Here is a 15,412-nt window from a genome sequence, read left to right as displayed (position 1 = left end):
GGGTTTGAGTTCTGATGTTACTATCTAGATACTTATGACCAAGTTACCCAAAATCTTGTTTTGTTACAAAGTGACCTCAGTTTTCTCATCTGTAAAATGGCAATAACAATAAGGGGCATTTAAGATTATTATGAGGATTAAATAGGATCATAATGTTAGGCTTCTCAACCCTTGGTACATACAAAATGAAACTGTTAATAGAATACTTTGTCCCTTTAAGGGCTAGTTGCCATAAAGTGATCCTGAGGACACAGGAACACAGACCAAGGGCCAGAAAAAAAACAGAGCAGAAGAGATAGATCACAACATAGAAGGGCTCTGGAAAAGTGATACTTAATTCCATATCTTCAAGGACTAAGGATTTCTTCTTCCTCTCTCTCTCTCTCTCTCTCTCTCTCTCTCACACACACACACACACACACACACACACTCCCTGCCTCCTTCCTTTCCTTTACACCCAGCATCAATTTACTACAGGATGGTCTTTTCCCTCTCTTACACCTGACCCAATCACAAGAAGTGCCAGGCAGACAGCGTCATGCTGGCCTACGGTGACCCCATGCCCCTAGGGGCCATCATTTCTAGATTTGGCCTGTGACTCACCCCCGGCGCCCCCGGGAAGGTGGGGCGTGGAATCCCAGGAAGCCCCAGCTTGTTGTGAATGGCAGTGGCCGAGACGATCTGGGCTGACGACATGGCAGCCATATGCTGAAGTGCCTTATCCTTTGCAGTCTGATCCTTGAAGGTGACAGTGACACACAAACTTAATACAGAACGCATGGCTACCAGGCAGCTTACACAGGCACAGCCACGAGCACATGGACTAAAATACAGAGCCACAAAAGAGGCTGGAAAAGCAAACATGCACGAATAAATAAACACAGCCAGAAGGCTAAAACACACTCAACCTACAGTAACTCTGAACATTCACTGAGAACACCGAGTGGCAAGTTTTTTTTTTAAAAAAAAATTTTGTTAATCCATTTTCCAACAGAATGGGAAGCCTCTGAGAAGGGCGGGCAATGTATTTATTTTTCCAGCTTCCAAAGGGAGAGTTCTCTAATTACTTAACACATTCAAGGTAAAAAAACAACAACAAAAAACGGCCCTGCTTTTTTTCGGGGGGAGTGATTGGGGGGAGAAGAGGCGCAGTTGTGCATCTGGGGTAGGATCATCCAGAGTGTGGGGAGGCCCTGGCTATGTGCGCTGTCAAGGGGCCACAGTCCCAGGAGCTGCTGGAGTCATGCAAGGCCTGGAAGCCCTGGCAGACACCTGGGGGCGGGGCTTAGAAGCAGCGGGGCGGGTAGGGGCGACGTCGGGCCAAGCAGCATGCTGGCGGGGCGCATGCGCTCTCAGGTATCCCCGCCATGGGTCTAAGGCTACAGGGGTTCTTTTGTAGCTGAGGACACGGGATGCTACCAGGTAAGTGGTTTCTCCTTTTTCTAAATTGATCTTTTCTAGAAAAGCCAAGGCTGATAACACAAAGCTAGCCAAAAAGTCTGCCAAGCACAGCTAAAATACAGAATACTCAATTTGGTGAAAATACTTACCATGCTTGTCACCTGGATACAACAATAAACAATTTGTTAAAAGGATTGCGTACAAAGGCAGGGTTATTTTTCTTCTTCAGTTAAAAAATATATATGTATACAAACATACAATACTGGGGTGTAATAAAATGCGTAGGAGTGTGGGGTTTGTTTCTGTTTTTTCACATTTTAGGAGGAATGTACGACCCAGATATCTAGAAGGGCAATTACCGATACCTGCAACAATAAAAAACTACGCCCAACTCCTTAGAGCAGGTTCTGTGGCTTCCCCAGTACAGATGGAGACATGGTCAGACCCCTGGTGGGGGACAGGCCCTCATGATGCAGGCAGGGCTTGCCGCTTGGGAAACATGTCAAGGTTCCTGGGTGCTAGTAGAACGTGTATAAATCTACCTGGCCCAGACTCCATCAAAGCAGGAACAAAACGGTGACATCAAAATAAAAAGAGTACCCTCCACAACTGCCATTCAGAGTTCAGACAGGGAGGAAGGTCAAGGGAAGCTTCAGGTAAGACACTGAGTATCAGTGTAGAGGTGGCTTCAAGGTTTACCCAAAGGTGATGAATAAACACACTGAAACGCCAAAGGCAAGGCCAAAGGAGAAGGAAAAAAACGAATCAAAGCCTAAAACACAACTACTAGGGGCCTCTAAGAGAGACTGATTTGGTGCTCCCCAAATGGCTTAGACACCACTTTGTCCCGTAACTGCCAGGAATACCATGTGAATTTTCAAAAAGTTTCTATTAACCCTTGAAAAAAGAGCCTAATACTTCATAAATTTTTGTAATATTTTTACACATTTCTCTAGCTCTCAACTGAAGAAATAATGAGCCTCAAGGAACAGTTCTTCAGGGACGCATGCGGTCATTATGAGTATCTGTAAGGTAATGTGCTATCGCTGAATGCCACCATGAGGACCCTGGAAGGCTGAAGGATGATGGGTCCCCAAAAGAATGGTGACTAGAGTGAGGCTTTTGCCGCCTCTGGTCAGATGGCATTCTTCGAGTTGACACTCCATTTGCTAACCTGCTCAATGCTCTAACCTAAAGCTAGCTTTCTCAGGTAACTTTTTAAAAAAGATCTGAAACATTTCAGATACTGAGATGTTGGGAAAAAGACAAATCATTAAGTCTGGAATTTTATGTTAAACTGACTAGGTGTGTGCAAATGCCCTAAAGCCAAACCGAGCCTGACACACACAGATCTCAATACCAGTCAATCTATACTTAGCTGGTCCTATGGTTTCACCTGCCACCTGCCCCATCACCCCCTCAGAGGGTAATCCATGTACAACAGACAGAAAACATGGCTTCGTCACACTTACTCCCTTCTCTGTCAAGAGTACCTTGACATCGATTCAAACTGGTTGGTTTCTCTTTGGACCAGTCAGTTTGGACTTCAGCCCCCAAGTCACTTAATCCCTAATGACAGGTTTTCAACACCCTCAAGGTTGACTTCTGAAATTGAATTAGTGGCATAGGTATAATCATAGGTGCCTTCTCCAACAAGGAACAAGCCTTACAACTTCTCCAGGGACCAGACTGGGAGCTGGGAAAATGGCAGCCCAGACTTCCTGCCTACCTGGCTGATGTAAATTGAGGAAAAACTACAAAAGAGCTGTGGGCTTGGCTCTATTCCAAAAGTACGTCATGAGGCTGCTCTTAGACCTGAGAGTGCTGTGTTTATGAAATGCTGATGACAGGGGCAATTCTGCCCGCCCAAATACACAGTGCATTTGTGCACACTTGGGTGGAGTAACTCAGGAATTGAAAGTCCAGGTCCAAGTGGAAATGAGTAGAAATGAGGAAAGGAGAAAAGTCACCAGCTTTGCTGTTTATGTCACACAGCTTCAGAACATGGTCTTTTTCTTTTGTTAAATAAAGTAAGGTGTGACGCTGTTGTTACCCAGCATTCTATGAAGTACCTGAGTGAAAACAAAAGTTCAAAAGCAGAGGAGCAAATCAATTGCTTCTGTCGCACTAACTTGCTGTCAGGAAAAGGCGAACCTGCCAAGACCTGGTTCTACACCAGCCTCTGTCTGACATTAGTGGGTTGTATTATCTTGGGCAAGTCATTTAACACTCTGTAACTTTCTACAAAATAAAGAGTTGCACTTTTTTCTCTAAAGCCCTTCTGGTGCTAAAAGTATTAGGTTGTACTTTTACTTTTAGGTTGTGCAAAAGTAATTCCGGTTTAGAAGGGTAAAAACAATTGCAAAAACCACAATTACTTTTGCACCAACCTAATATTTGTAGCTATGAGTGTGAGTTCTATTATAAGCAAATACATCTTAATACGTATAGCCAAAAATCCACTAGTGAAAAGAGCAGAATGTTAAAATTTGGGCAGCTCTTGGCCACCTATCCTAATAGAGAAAAAGCCAAGTGTGGAGAGGAAATTTTATCTCAAGTAGAGGTTCTGTCTGCACTTGACCTACCTACTTGAGAATAGGCAATTTTCTGCAAATGGACTAAAATATCTATACCAGTGATTTCCTACCTTTTGTAGTGGAGACGCTCTGACTACACATTTAATTTTATAACATCTCCCCTTTATATATAATATACATGATACACATTTACAAATTAAAAGGATTAATATTTTTTTTGTTTAAAATCTAAAGTAACCCTGCAGCTAATAAGCACTGCCAGGGAGATCTCAAAATCAGAACTGAAAGCCTGGCTGTAGACCCACTTATCCTGAAATGGGAGTACGGAATGATGCCAAGCTGAGAGATTTCAATGGAGGGATCTCTAAATTGTCATTTTCGACCTGGAGATACATGGTTGGCTTTGAAGAAATTACAACTCTTAAGAGTCAGTACTGAGTAAATTGTTTCTGTGTCACTCTAGTCTAATATCCTAGATTTTTAAACATTCCACTCTATCCTCACCACTCCCATCCCCAGACTAAAGGGAGAAGTAGGGGGTGGGAGTATTGCTAATCCATCCAAACACTGAAGCTTAAGTAAATTAAAAAATACATGTTACTTTTGTTCACTATATTAATTTTATTCTAAAATGTTTTCATACCAACATTTCTGAGATGTGGATGAACTTTACGAAGGATGAGCACATTGTTTTATCTTGAAAACTGTTTCAAGTCAATACTGAGTTATCGTTGACGGTATCTTAGATTACAGGAAACACTCTGTATGTGTATGTGTACATATGAGCCTGCATGAACAAGAAAAATGTGTCCCAGGAAAAAGCTTGGACAACTTCACACTGATTCCATATTACTGATTTTAAGCCCCTTTATGAATGAGGCCACAAAAAAAGGTGCATGTTTGGGGAATAAGGAAAGAAAAGGCAGATCTTCCTTTTCCAACGGAACACTAACTCAACACTAACACTGACCTAAAATGTGGAAAATGTTTATGGAGCTGACGACATGGGTCTAAGACTGTTTGTTGATGGTGTGCTAGGAACAAATAGCCCATCTGACCTGAGAACGAGGGCAGACCAAGCACTCTAACTCAGGTGCATGTCTCAGTACCCACTTGCCTTTCCTCCTTGTCCAATTTCTGGCATTCCACGGTATCAATGGCCTCACTACCTTAGCCGTCTGGGGACCAGCAGGATGTGTCATGCATAAACGCCTCAGCCCGAAGCCTTTCAGGTTGTTATTGTTACTAAGTAAACAGGCTTTCATATTTCGTATTTCATGAAGCAGAGCAAGGCTGCCACTACAACTCTGGGTTCCACTAACTCCCTCCTTTTAACTGTTAAAATGTACACAATGTTTGGAAAATGTCTACATGTAATATACATGACAGGAAGACAGCCACATCACAAATGCACATCTGGAGTGGTGTGCTACTCCAACTTGAGAACATTTTATGAATCAGTTTCTGGATAGTATGGGAGTCTTGTCCCTCTCACTTCTCTGCTTCCCCAGCTTTTGATGATTCTGGGGGAATCAATTATCTCATAATTTGTAGACATTAACCATAAAAATCATATTAAAAAGATAATATTAAAAGGTCACATGCTTGCATGTATAATATTATAGCTGTCATATATCAAATTTTAGTGAAGAGCCTACTAAATCAATATATTCCAAACAGTTTATTTATTCAGGGACCATCATTTCATAATTTAAATACTCCAATCTAATTTATTCATGTAGAAGTCCACCAATAAATCAGGAGAAATATATAAAGTAAGAAAAGAAAAAAAAAAGAAAAAAAAAGCAACAACCATGGATTCCAAAGCTTTTGATAGCTATTAAATGTTTTCTCCAAATACACTTTTCCCAGCAATATAAAATGTAGTACAAGAGAGGAAAAGATAGCAATTTGCTTGCGAAATCACTTTTACAGAAAAAGATAAAACACAGAGTATTTCCCTAAAGTAATTTTGCAGATGCTGTTTCTAATCTTGCACTATGTGGATTCACATGACCTCTACAATTATTAGCAGTAGCCCCTGATCAGATAAACATCACACAACTCTATGAGGGTTTTGAAGAAAGGCTGCCGGGCACTTGAATTTTCTAGCCATGATCTCCAATTTGTTTATTATTAGAAAAAGCAGGAGTAAGTACAAAAGGGGGCTATTTCCGTCAGGCAATAGCTCATGCTGAGGAGAGAAGGCACATTCACACTTCTCCTGACTTCCATGTAATGAGGAGCAGTTAATTCATCTTATTGTATTTCCAAATGCCAAAGACTCCATTCACATCAAAGAAGAATGTTTCAAGGCTTTTGCCATTGTTCATTTTTAAATGTATTGAGCTATATTTAGTATTCGGTAATTGTCAATAGTGTTTCCTTTGATTCTGATGTGGGGCTTGGGATTATTCAGGATTGGAGACAGGATCCAAGTGATTGATAGGTATGCCTCACGACTCCACCAGGAACCTCCACCAGGAAGCCGGGAATTTAGATCAGCGAATGCCAGGTCTGGGTGCTGGGGAGAAGGCACCCTTCTCATCTTAGCCCCCTTGCCCTTCTTAAGTGACAGCAAGAGGCGGGAGGTAAACCTCCCCCTGAAACATCAGAGGAACCCAAGTAGACAGCAGACTCAAGCTTAGGTCTAGACAAGTACCCCACCATTCATCTTCTCTGTTTAATTAAAGCATACAACACAATGAAAAGAGGGCTTGGTGGAGGGGACACAATGCAAAGGCATCCTGAGTCAGGGAAATGAACCCTCACCCTTGACCAGCACCCTTTGGGGAGGCAGCATGCCAGAGAGCCCTGGGATCAGACATGTGAACCTGGGCAAGTCACTTAGTCATCCTGAGACTCTGCTTCCTCATTTATAAAGTGAGGGGAACAACGCCCACCTTCAGGACTGCTCTGAGAAGTGCATCAAGCACTCCCTCTGCAGCGCCCACAGCCTTGCCATGTGGTGAACTTGCAGTCTGGGGGGCCCATGTGACCAACCACCCGGCTGGATCCTGCCTGAGACCTGAAATGCTTAGTGAGCCCTGGTCCTGAATACATAACCTTGGCGCTCACTGTTATTCTAGGGCATTTGTCTACATTAGAGACCCATTAACAATGGGATTTCTCTAGGAAGGGATAAAAATGTAGAATGAGGCTGTTTCAGTCGCCCTTAAAAAGAAAATCCAGACCTGGCTCAGTTCACATGGAAACGTAATGTGTTCAATCCTCTACTTTACACTGAGTTCTGCATCACCACACCACTGATGACAGGTTCTAATTCCATCAGACCCAAGCACGAGAAATTAACTGTCTCCAATCTTAAGTTTTCACTCAGTTACATTAAAAACAAGGCAATGAAAATATCGTTGAGGAGACAGGGTACATGTCATGAATGCAGAAGAACTCCCCAGGGAGAAGGAGATGCCAGGAAAAGCAATGTATCATTTCCCAAATCCCGCGACAAGGCCAAGCATCTTGGTGCTGGCGCCCAGACAAAGGAGGTAGCTGGCCGTCCCAGGCTTTCTCTGCCTTTGCACAGCTAGCAGTCACCTCCTGACAGAGCAGAGTGGCTCAGAGGGCCATGGGGAGCAGCACCAGGTGAAGTGAAGCACGTCTCCCCGGTGGACAGGCCCATTCCTGGATGGCATCAATGGTGACACAACCAGGATTCAGCAGTGTGGACTGCAGCACTGCCCCAGCGAAGTTCCTGAACTCCTCAAGAGAATTAAATCAACAATTTGAACTTGAAGCTCTCTGCTTAGTTGAAGGAATAGCAGATTGGGGAGAATGGCCTGTTCAGAAATCAAATCACACAGGCCATCAGGTCGAGGATGAAGAAAATGGTTCGGGGAGCACATGTAGCTCGTAAATGAGTCACCAGCAAACGGACAGAATCATAGCAGTGCGGGCCTTTTTCTGCTCTGCTGGGATGATGCAGAGTCAGCAAGTACAGGCTTTTCTTCAATACACATCCAAGCTTGACATGAATACGTCTACGCCCTACGATATCTTCCTGCTGAGCTTAGTGCGGAGTGAAGTCTTCCTGTCCTCTCACTACTGTCCTGAATCATGCACTCACCAAAATACCCTCCAGACCATAAGTGGCCTGGTCCATCTTTACAGGAAGAGGAAGCTGGTCTGCAGGGTGGTGGTGGTCTGAGGAGCTCGGCTGGGGCTCCCACAAGCCTCCGAGCCAGCAATACAGGATTGCCTTTCTGCTGCGATTTGGGGAAAGGAGGTCTCTGGGCAGGGCCTGAACAACCTTTCGGGACAATCAAACATATAGTCTCAGAGAAGGAAACTTTTAAGTAGGAACTCTGAGTAGGAAAGAAAACTGCTTAATGCATGGAGAATGCTTTGCATTCTTTCTACAGGCTGGGATAACAAATCCCTGGCGCTTAAAAAAAAAAAAAAAAAAGAACAGTTAATGACCTTTTGATGAATTAATGTTGAGTGAAATAATTCAAGTAGAGAATAAGGTCTAAATTTTCAGGCCAGTCCTCAGACCATACCAAAGTCTTTTCAGATAGGCTGTTGTCCTCTCACTGCTCAGTTGCAGAGTCCAATGAAGGGCTAAACTACGCAGGGGAAAGGCAGAGATGGAAGACAATGAGTGAAACTGTATGGGTGATGCTGCTTACAGCTGCAGCTGGTGACACAAGGTCTAAGGGACGTATCTAAGTCAACAGCCTTGGGATTCCTAAATCATGTTCTACAGACCTATAAGCCACTTACACAGTGTAATTGCATAGACCCATTTTCTACTTTATAACTAGAACCAGGCCTAGCTATACAGCTGTGGGTCACCTAAAACCCACCTAGCACCTAAGAGTGGTGGGTCAAAAGGATTTTGTCCGGGCACTGGCCAAACACACGGTACTCCCATCACAGAGAAATGACCCCCCCCCCAAGCTAAGTTCTCTTCTCGAGCAGCGGTTAGCACTCTGACTTGTTTCTTGGATACTTTAGCCAAAAATATTTTAAAAATAAAACAAAAACCGAAAGTATATGTTTAATGTCCAAAATTCTGGCACTCTTATCCATCCTAGCAGGCATTTCCTTATCCATCCTAGCAGGCTCTTGAATCTGTACTGCACTCTGCTGACCCCTGCACCCTGTTTCCCTGCTGCCCCCATCTCTGCTCCTGGTTCTTTGTCTTCTCACGGCACTCCCTGACCATTTCAGTTATCCCCTAGATTTTCTTGTTCCTTGTATCTCTCCCTCATGTTTGTAGTCTCTGTCCAAAACCATCCCAAAGTGTTGGCCGAGTCTAACTTGGTATAGGCTGCTATAAATTGTGGAGAAAAAGTCTTATGTTGGTGCCAGTGACTTCAGTAGAAATCCACAGTAGACAATGGGTAAAAATCTAGAGTAGTTTTAGGACAAGGGCAAAAGGGGAAGAGATAGTTTTCACTGGAATTGATTTTTCTCAGGGAAATGAATGGCAAGGAAAGACACAATTGGTGGGGGCTTGGGGAGAGGAGGGAGATTGAGACTGTTGTGGAAGGAGGGTGGGCAGAGGAAATGAGGAAAAATAAGAATAAGGTTTTGCCATTAGACTTTGTTCGCTGAAAACAACTTTTTAAAATCTCATCATGAAAATGATAATTTCTGGACAGCACAAACATGAATGTTTCGTATGTCATTCTCTGCACTTTTAAAACTTTTGTTACATTAGAAAATTTAGCAACAGCAAAAAGTTCATAGCTAATTTTGATGTACACCCTCAGTTTACTGTCATTACTTTAAGAGGATGCAACCTTTAATAACCCAAGTTGTAAATGCTGCTGTTGAAAAGTTTTCGTGTATACTTTTCAGAATTAATAAGAATAGAACGTTTAAACATAATGGACTCTTTAAAAACAACGAGGAAGAAAGAGTACCCAGCAGTCAGAGAGGACTGGAGGGGGAAGCCCACACCTCTCCCTCAGACTTCACAGCAGCCCCTAAATTGGTCTCCCTGCCTCGTTTTGCCTCTCTCCTACCTAGCCTCCAAAAACTGTGGGGAGATCTTTCCAAAGTGTACATATGAACCACCCCCATGTGCTCCTCACGGCCCACAGATGACCCTCACTCCTGCATGGCATAGGATCCAGGACCTTTCTGTAAGACTCCTCCAGTGGCATTTCCCATTCCATGCACAAACTACACGGCGTTCTTCATGGTTCCCCAAACACCCCTGTATTTCAGTGGAACTTCTGCCTTCCTCTATGCTCAATTTTAATGGTACCTCCTCCACGAGGCTTTCTTTAGTTCTCCCTTAATCTTTCACTGTGCAGTCTTTGCACCACTCTGTTAAATTTCTACTGCCGAGTCCCCCGACCTTCCCCCAAGCTGGAGACAATCCACTGGAAATCTTGTATTTTCCCCAAATGTAGCCAAAAATAACAGAAAAGTTTAGTGTTCCTGAAGAACACTCTGCTTATTTAACTCTCTATGCCTGACATCTCCTGAAGGGTATACAATGCATTGGATTCTCAATGGAAAGTTTACAGAATTGAATTAAGTCATCATGTCTGTGCTTTTAGAGTTCAAATCTACATGGAAATCTTCAACTTTCACTAAAACAAATTTTGTTATAAAAATTTAAATGAAATTAAAGTGCACATATTTGGGGGTGACCTGGTTCACAAACAAGCCCTTTGAGAACCACGGCAGTTAGCAGAAGCATAAAGCTGACCTTTGGAACTTACTCCAACAGATTTTCAAGAGCGTGACTTTGGTAGCTGGGATGACTCATCCGTAACTGTGACATGAGAATGACCACTCTATTCTTGAGTCTGTTTTCTTCAGACGGATATGGCAGAACAGACTGCAGAACTTAGATAATGCGGAATTTAAAATGGAAAACGAGGGTTACCGCGTTACCTGGGAGGGACAGCTGGGAGGCAGCCATCTCCTCTTCTGCCTAAAGCAGTGTGGTTTTTCCAACCTTACTCAACGGAACAGCCAAAGAGGCCATTGCTAAGGATCAGAGTGTGAGCTTTGATTAAAATTACCTTTACTTTTTTATGTATTGAAAGTTTCAAGTACGATTTCAATCTGAAACATGAGTTTTGCCGCTTAAAAAGGGCTGGAAAACCATTCGCCTAACAATTCTACCACACCCTTCCCCAGGAAGTGAAGAGAGGCTTATAGGCAGGAGGGAGCCCACGAAGCCACACCTGGCAGTGGCCCCAGGTGTGAGCAAACCTCATATTTAAACTCCAAGGGAGGGCAGGGAAATGGAGCTTGGCGTCAGTCTTCACAGGAGAGCCACAGGCCTTTGTCCACCCCCGAGAACAGAAATCCTGTGGCAAAATGGTGAGCAGCTTGGCTGAGGCAGGCACTGCAAGGACAGGTCCTGAGATGGTCAGTCACCAGCCACCTTCTCCCAGAAGCCTTGCTACATCTTCTCAGGCAAAGCACCACTGTCTTTTTTAAGTTTGGATACTTCCTGCCACCCCCACTGCCCACCCAGAAGCTATCCTTGCTGTCGGTTGGAAGGACTTCAACTTTCTGTAGCAAGTTTATCACGTTGGTTATATGTGGGAGGCCAAGAAGACATGCTTATCAGCTTCCTGACCCCACAACAAACTCAACAAGGATACTCATTCCTGCCTCCCACTAATGTGCTGTTAGACTCCAGAGCTGACCCAGAAAATGCGGATGCAGGGGTGAGGTCTACCTCTCTTACAAGGAAGCCAACAGACCTGAGCCCACTTCCTGGGGATAGCAGGCTAGGAAGAGCAATGAGGGCATCTTTAACACCAAATGCCACGGAAGGTGAAGGCAGCAACGTCTCCTTAGGCAGGTGACAGACAGCCTTATTCTCCTCAATTGTCCTAATGCCCTTAGCGTGGTGACACAGCAGCTCGGCAGATAGGATCACATCACCCCCTAAGTTACTGACAATCACCACAGTGACAGTCAAATTAAATCCACATTTTGACCAAGAGCCCAAAGTAAACAATATCTTACTTCTAAAATGTGGGTACAGAGGGAAGGCTGGTATCAAGGGCTACCTGCCTAGATCCAAGAAACTTGAGGGGTGACGGGTTATGTGCTGTATGAAGCCTTCCACATGGAAACATGTGCTGCTGTGAAGCCTTCCACTTGAAAACATTCCTCCGTCTCTATTAGATAAAACCCTGTCTGAAAGAGCAGTGGTTTAGGATTCAGAAAGATCTGAGTTCAAATCCTGACTCTGACTCTTAACTAGGCCTGATGGCTTTTGCGAGTAAATTCCTGGAACCCGGGCTGCCTAAATGCTATTCCTCAGAAGCCACATAATGGAGCTTCCTTTGTGGTGTGGGTAAAGGAGAACACACACCAGCGGCTCTGTACCACACTGACTCCTGCCTTTCCATTCCCTCACTGCAGCACGCTCTCCATTCTGCTCGTCCGAGATTCGCTCCACATTTGCTTTTGGCTCTTTCTGCTAACACTTATCCAACAGTGCCCTACATTTCACATTCCCATTTACATGGCCTGCTCCGTGAATAGGGGTTGGCTGTTAACTGCCCACCGTGATGAGCGACACGCCTGGAACACTCAGTTGGTATTAGCTGATGGGAAGAACAAAGGCCTCCATTTTCCCAAGAATAATGTGGTAGGGAGGAAGGAAAGAAACGACAAGAAGATGGAGGTGGTTCTTGGAACTGAAATGCTGAGCCAGTTGCTACTTGACTGCCTCTGTGTCCGCCTCCTCCTCGTGTCTGCCCCCAGAGGAGAGTGAGCCAGGGCTGCGAGCGAGGGGAAGCCTTCTGTTTTGCTTTTTTAAGAACAAATACAAATACAACTGTGTGTTTGTGTGTATGCTATGTATACAGTAATGGCAAAACTGTTTCCAGTGAGGAAGAGTCTGAAAATCGCCAAGGGAGAAAATGAGTGCTTCCTGTCCCCCACGGGGATCTTCTGAACAGGAGAGCCTCACTTAGAGGGCCTTGGGTCTCGGGCTGCGTACCCTGGAGAGCCTGTGTGAACCACACAGTGTAGAAATAGAGCAATTCATAACATCGCAGACGGAAACACAAAATGGAGGTCTATAAACTTCTTTGTACATCATAAATCCGTTAGCTCAGAGAAACTAGAAACAGAGTCAGAACTTGAGCAAACATTGTGGTAGTTATATCCACATAGAGAGGACTGCACCTTTGGTTAAAAAGCAGGATCGAAGAAGTTATCGTAGTCTTCCAACTGCTCAGCCAGTGCAGCTAAAAGCCAGCCACCATCAGCCACACGTGCGAGCGAGCCAACATGCTGCCCACTGCAGAGGGCACACCAAATGCTCCTTCCTCGTCACTAGGCCTACTCCACAGCCAGCCTCATTTGCATTAAAAAAGTTAGAGGACTTTGGGGGGGGCGGTCCCAGTGTTCACCACTCAGTGCTGTGAAATTACACTTTGTTCTTTATGTTTAGAACAAACACATACATTTACTTCATGTATGGGAAAATATAGAAGAGAACAAAAAATGGCATATGGGAAAGGCAACAACAGGAGCTACAAATTTGTTTTTTATTATAAAGTAGAACTCCTCTGTGCAAACGATAATCCCTTTGATTTTTAAAACCGGGCATTATAAAGAAAAAGTTGTGGGCTTTACTGCAAATTTTGGAAGGGGAAAAAATGGGAAGTTGCATTTAAAGAACTTCCCATGCCTCAGTTTTTGCTATGAAATATATTTGAAGAGATGGGAAAATGAGGCACACGTAAAAAAAAATTTTAGAGTAAACTAAAGTATAAATGGAATTGCAAACATGGATATTTGATCAGGAGCTTTCCCATCTTTAAAATCCATCTTTTTTTAAAAAAAGTTTTAAGACCTCAAACTAAATTTCTTTTTTAATAGCTTAGAAAACAGTATTAAACAACGTGGAAGAAATCTGACAGAAAATATGTTGGAAGAACATGTAAAAAAATTACATGAAAAAGGCGTATTTTTCATAAGTATCTTGAAAGTACATCAAAAGCACAAAATAACTTCTAAATATTTTCTAAAAGTAATTACATGATTACTGCTGTGGAAATGATTCTTGTTTATAATTTCTACACCAACTTCGTGTCTCTGAACTTTTCCTCCTCTCCTATCTTGGTGGATATTCGGAGGGTAAAAAAAAAATCAGGTTTCTGTGCTGGAAAGTTATTAAGACCAGCTCTCTGCTGCATTTGCATTGTTATTAGGGGCATACACACACACACACACACACACACTCACACACACACACATACACACACACTGAGCTTAATGTGAGGCTAGTACAGAAACAGAGAGATTAGACACAAAGAAATGTAAACAGCTCTCACATGCGAGGAAACTAGGTTACAAGAATCCCAGCACCAGGCATTCACCAGTCACCATGGAAAACAGGAAGTGAGATGCATAGCAACCACAAGCCAAAAAGCAGGAAAGCGCATACCTTTAGCTTGGAATGAAAATCACGAGATTTCCTTCTGGCAAGAACCTGAATGTGACTAGACACCTGCAGGGTAGGGGAAGGGAGGAAAACAAAGGAAAAGCCTGTAACCATGGAGATGAAAAGCCCCCTACAACTGGGCAAGCCAGACGTACCTTAATGGCGGCTTGAATTTCTCGAACTTTCTTTCTTGCTAAGACCTGTATATGACTAGACACCTACATTGTTCGGGTTTATGAGGGGAAACAAAACAAAACAAAACAAAACAAAACAAAAAAGGAAATCAAATATAAAATTGCTACTCCTTAGGAGGGTTTGGGGTGGGGTGGGGGAGGGAGGTTATTTGCATCTCAACAAAGCTCTGCAGTTAGGAATACACAGTCCCAGCCAGACACCAAGCCCCCAGCGCTGCTCTAAGCTTTTCAGACTGGGTCATCACTGCAGTGACTTGATTCAGGAGGAAAGTTTAGGCTAATCTAGTTTTTTCTCACCCGGGAGCAATCATGGGCACGGGATGAGAGGGGGAGAGTGGGATTGTTTTCTTTATAAAATTAAAAAGGTGGGGGTAGAGGTAAATGAAAATATTTATAGCTTCTCAGTATCAGGAGGGAAAATCCCTTTTTCTCAATTTAGAAGAGACGATCCATAAATTAGCACATTCTGCAGAATCAAAAAGCTGAAGCTGTCGGTTGTATTCTGATCTCATTAAGAGGCTCTGGATTCTGTAGCAAATGTTAAAATAATACTGACATGTAAATTAGATCTCAAAGTGAAATGGAAAGACCCAGTTAGCAGAGCATTTTTTTCCCCCTTATAAATATCTTTAATCCTTCCACTCTTTTGGGTATTGACTGGGTGCCAAGTGGATTTACATATTATTACAAAGCGCAAAGTGTGAATACAGCCAGCCAGCCATCCTGTTAAAAATCTGGGTTGAAAACCACACGGATTTGCTGAACAACAAATTCACATTGGAGAGGTATCACCAACTGCTGCCTAAAAACATCCCCAGGATGCCGGAGGGTGGAAACCAAGCCAAGCCTGGCTTCGGAAACAATGACTCCACTGGGTA

At 43.5% G+C, this 15,412-nt stretch overlaps 1 protein-coding gene across 8 annotated transcripts in view; it reads right to left on the bottom strand.

Moving 5' to 3' along the window:
* TEAD1 (TEA domain transcription factor 1) overlaps positions 1 to 15,412 on the bottom strand; it is a 254,546-nt gene that overhangs the window by 59,685 nt on the left and 179,449 nt on the right. For 3 of the 8 annotated variants that reach the window (XM_074336011.1, XM_019729376.2, XM_019729387.2), the window contains exons 4-7: positions 14,496 to 14,558; positions 14,344 to 14,406; positions 1,551 to 1,562; positions 604 to 738 (exon numbers count right to left, since the gene is read on the bottom strand). In XM_074336011.1, the coding sequence (XP_074192112.1) occupies positions 604 to 738; positions 1,551 to 1,562; positions 14,344 to 14,406; positions 14,496 to 14,558 (273 nt within the window). The remainder of the gene's footprint in view (positions 1 to 603; positions 739 to 1,550; positions 1,563 to 14,343; positions 14,407 to 14,495; positions 14,559 to 15,412) is intronic. The other 5 variants (XM_074336012.1, XM_074336013.1, XM_074336015.1 and 2 more) reach the window with 5 other exon arrangements.

The sequence above is a fragment of the Rhinolophus sinicus genome, linkage group LG06, assembly GCF_036562045.2.
Source record: "Rhinolophus sinicus isolate RSC01 linkage group LG06, ASM3656204v1, whole genome shotgun sequence".
Taxonomy (NCBI): domain Eukaryota; kingdom Metazoa; phylum Chordata; class Mammalia; order Chiroptera; family Rhinolophidae; genus Rhinolophus; species Rhinolophus sinicus.
This window is presented reverse-complemented; position numbering and strand designations above follow the sequence as displayed.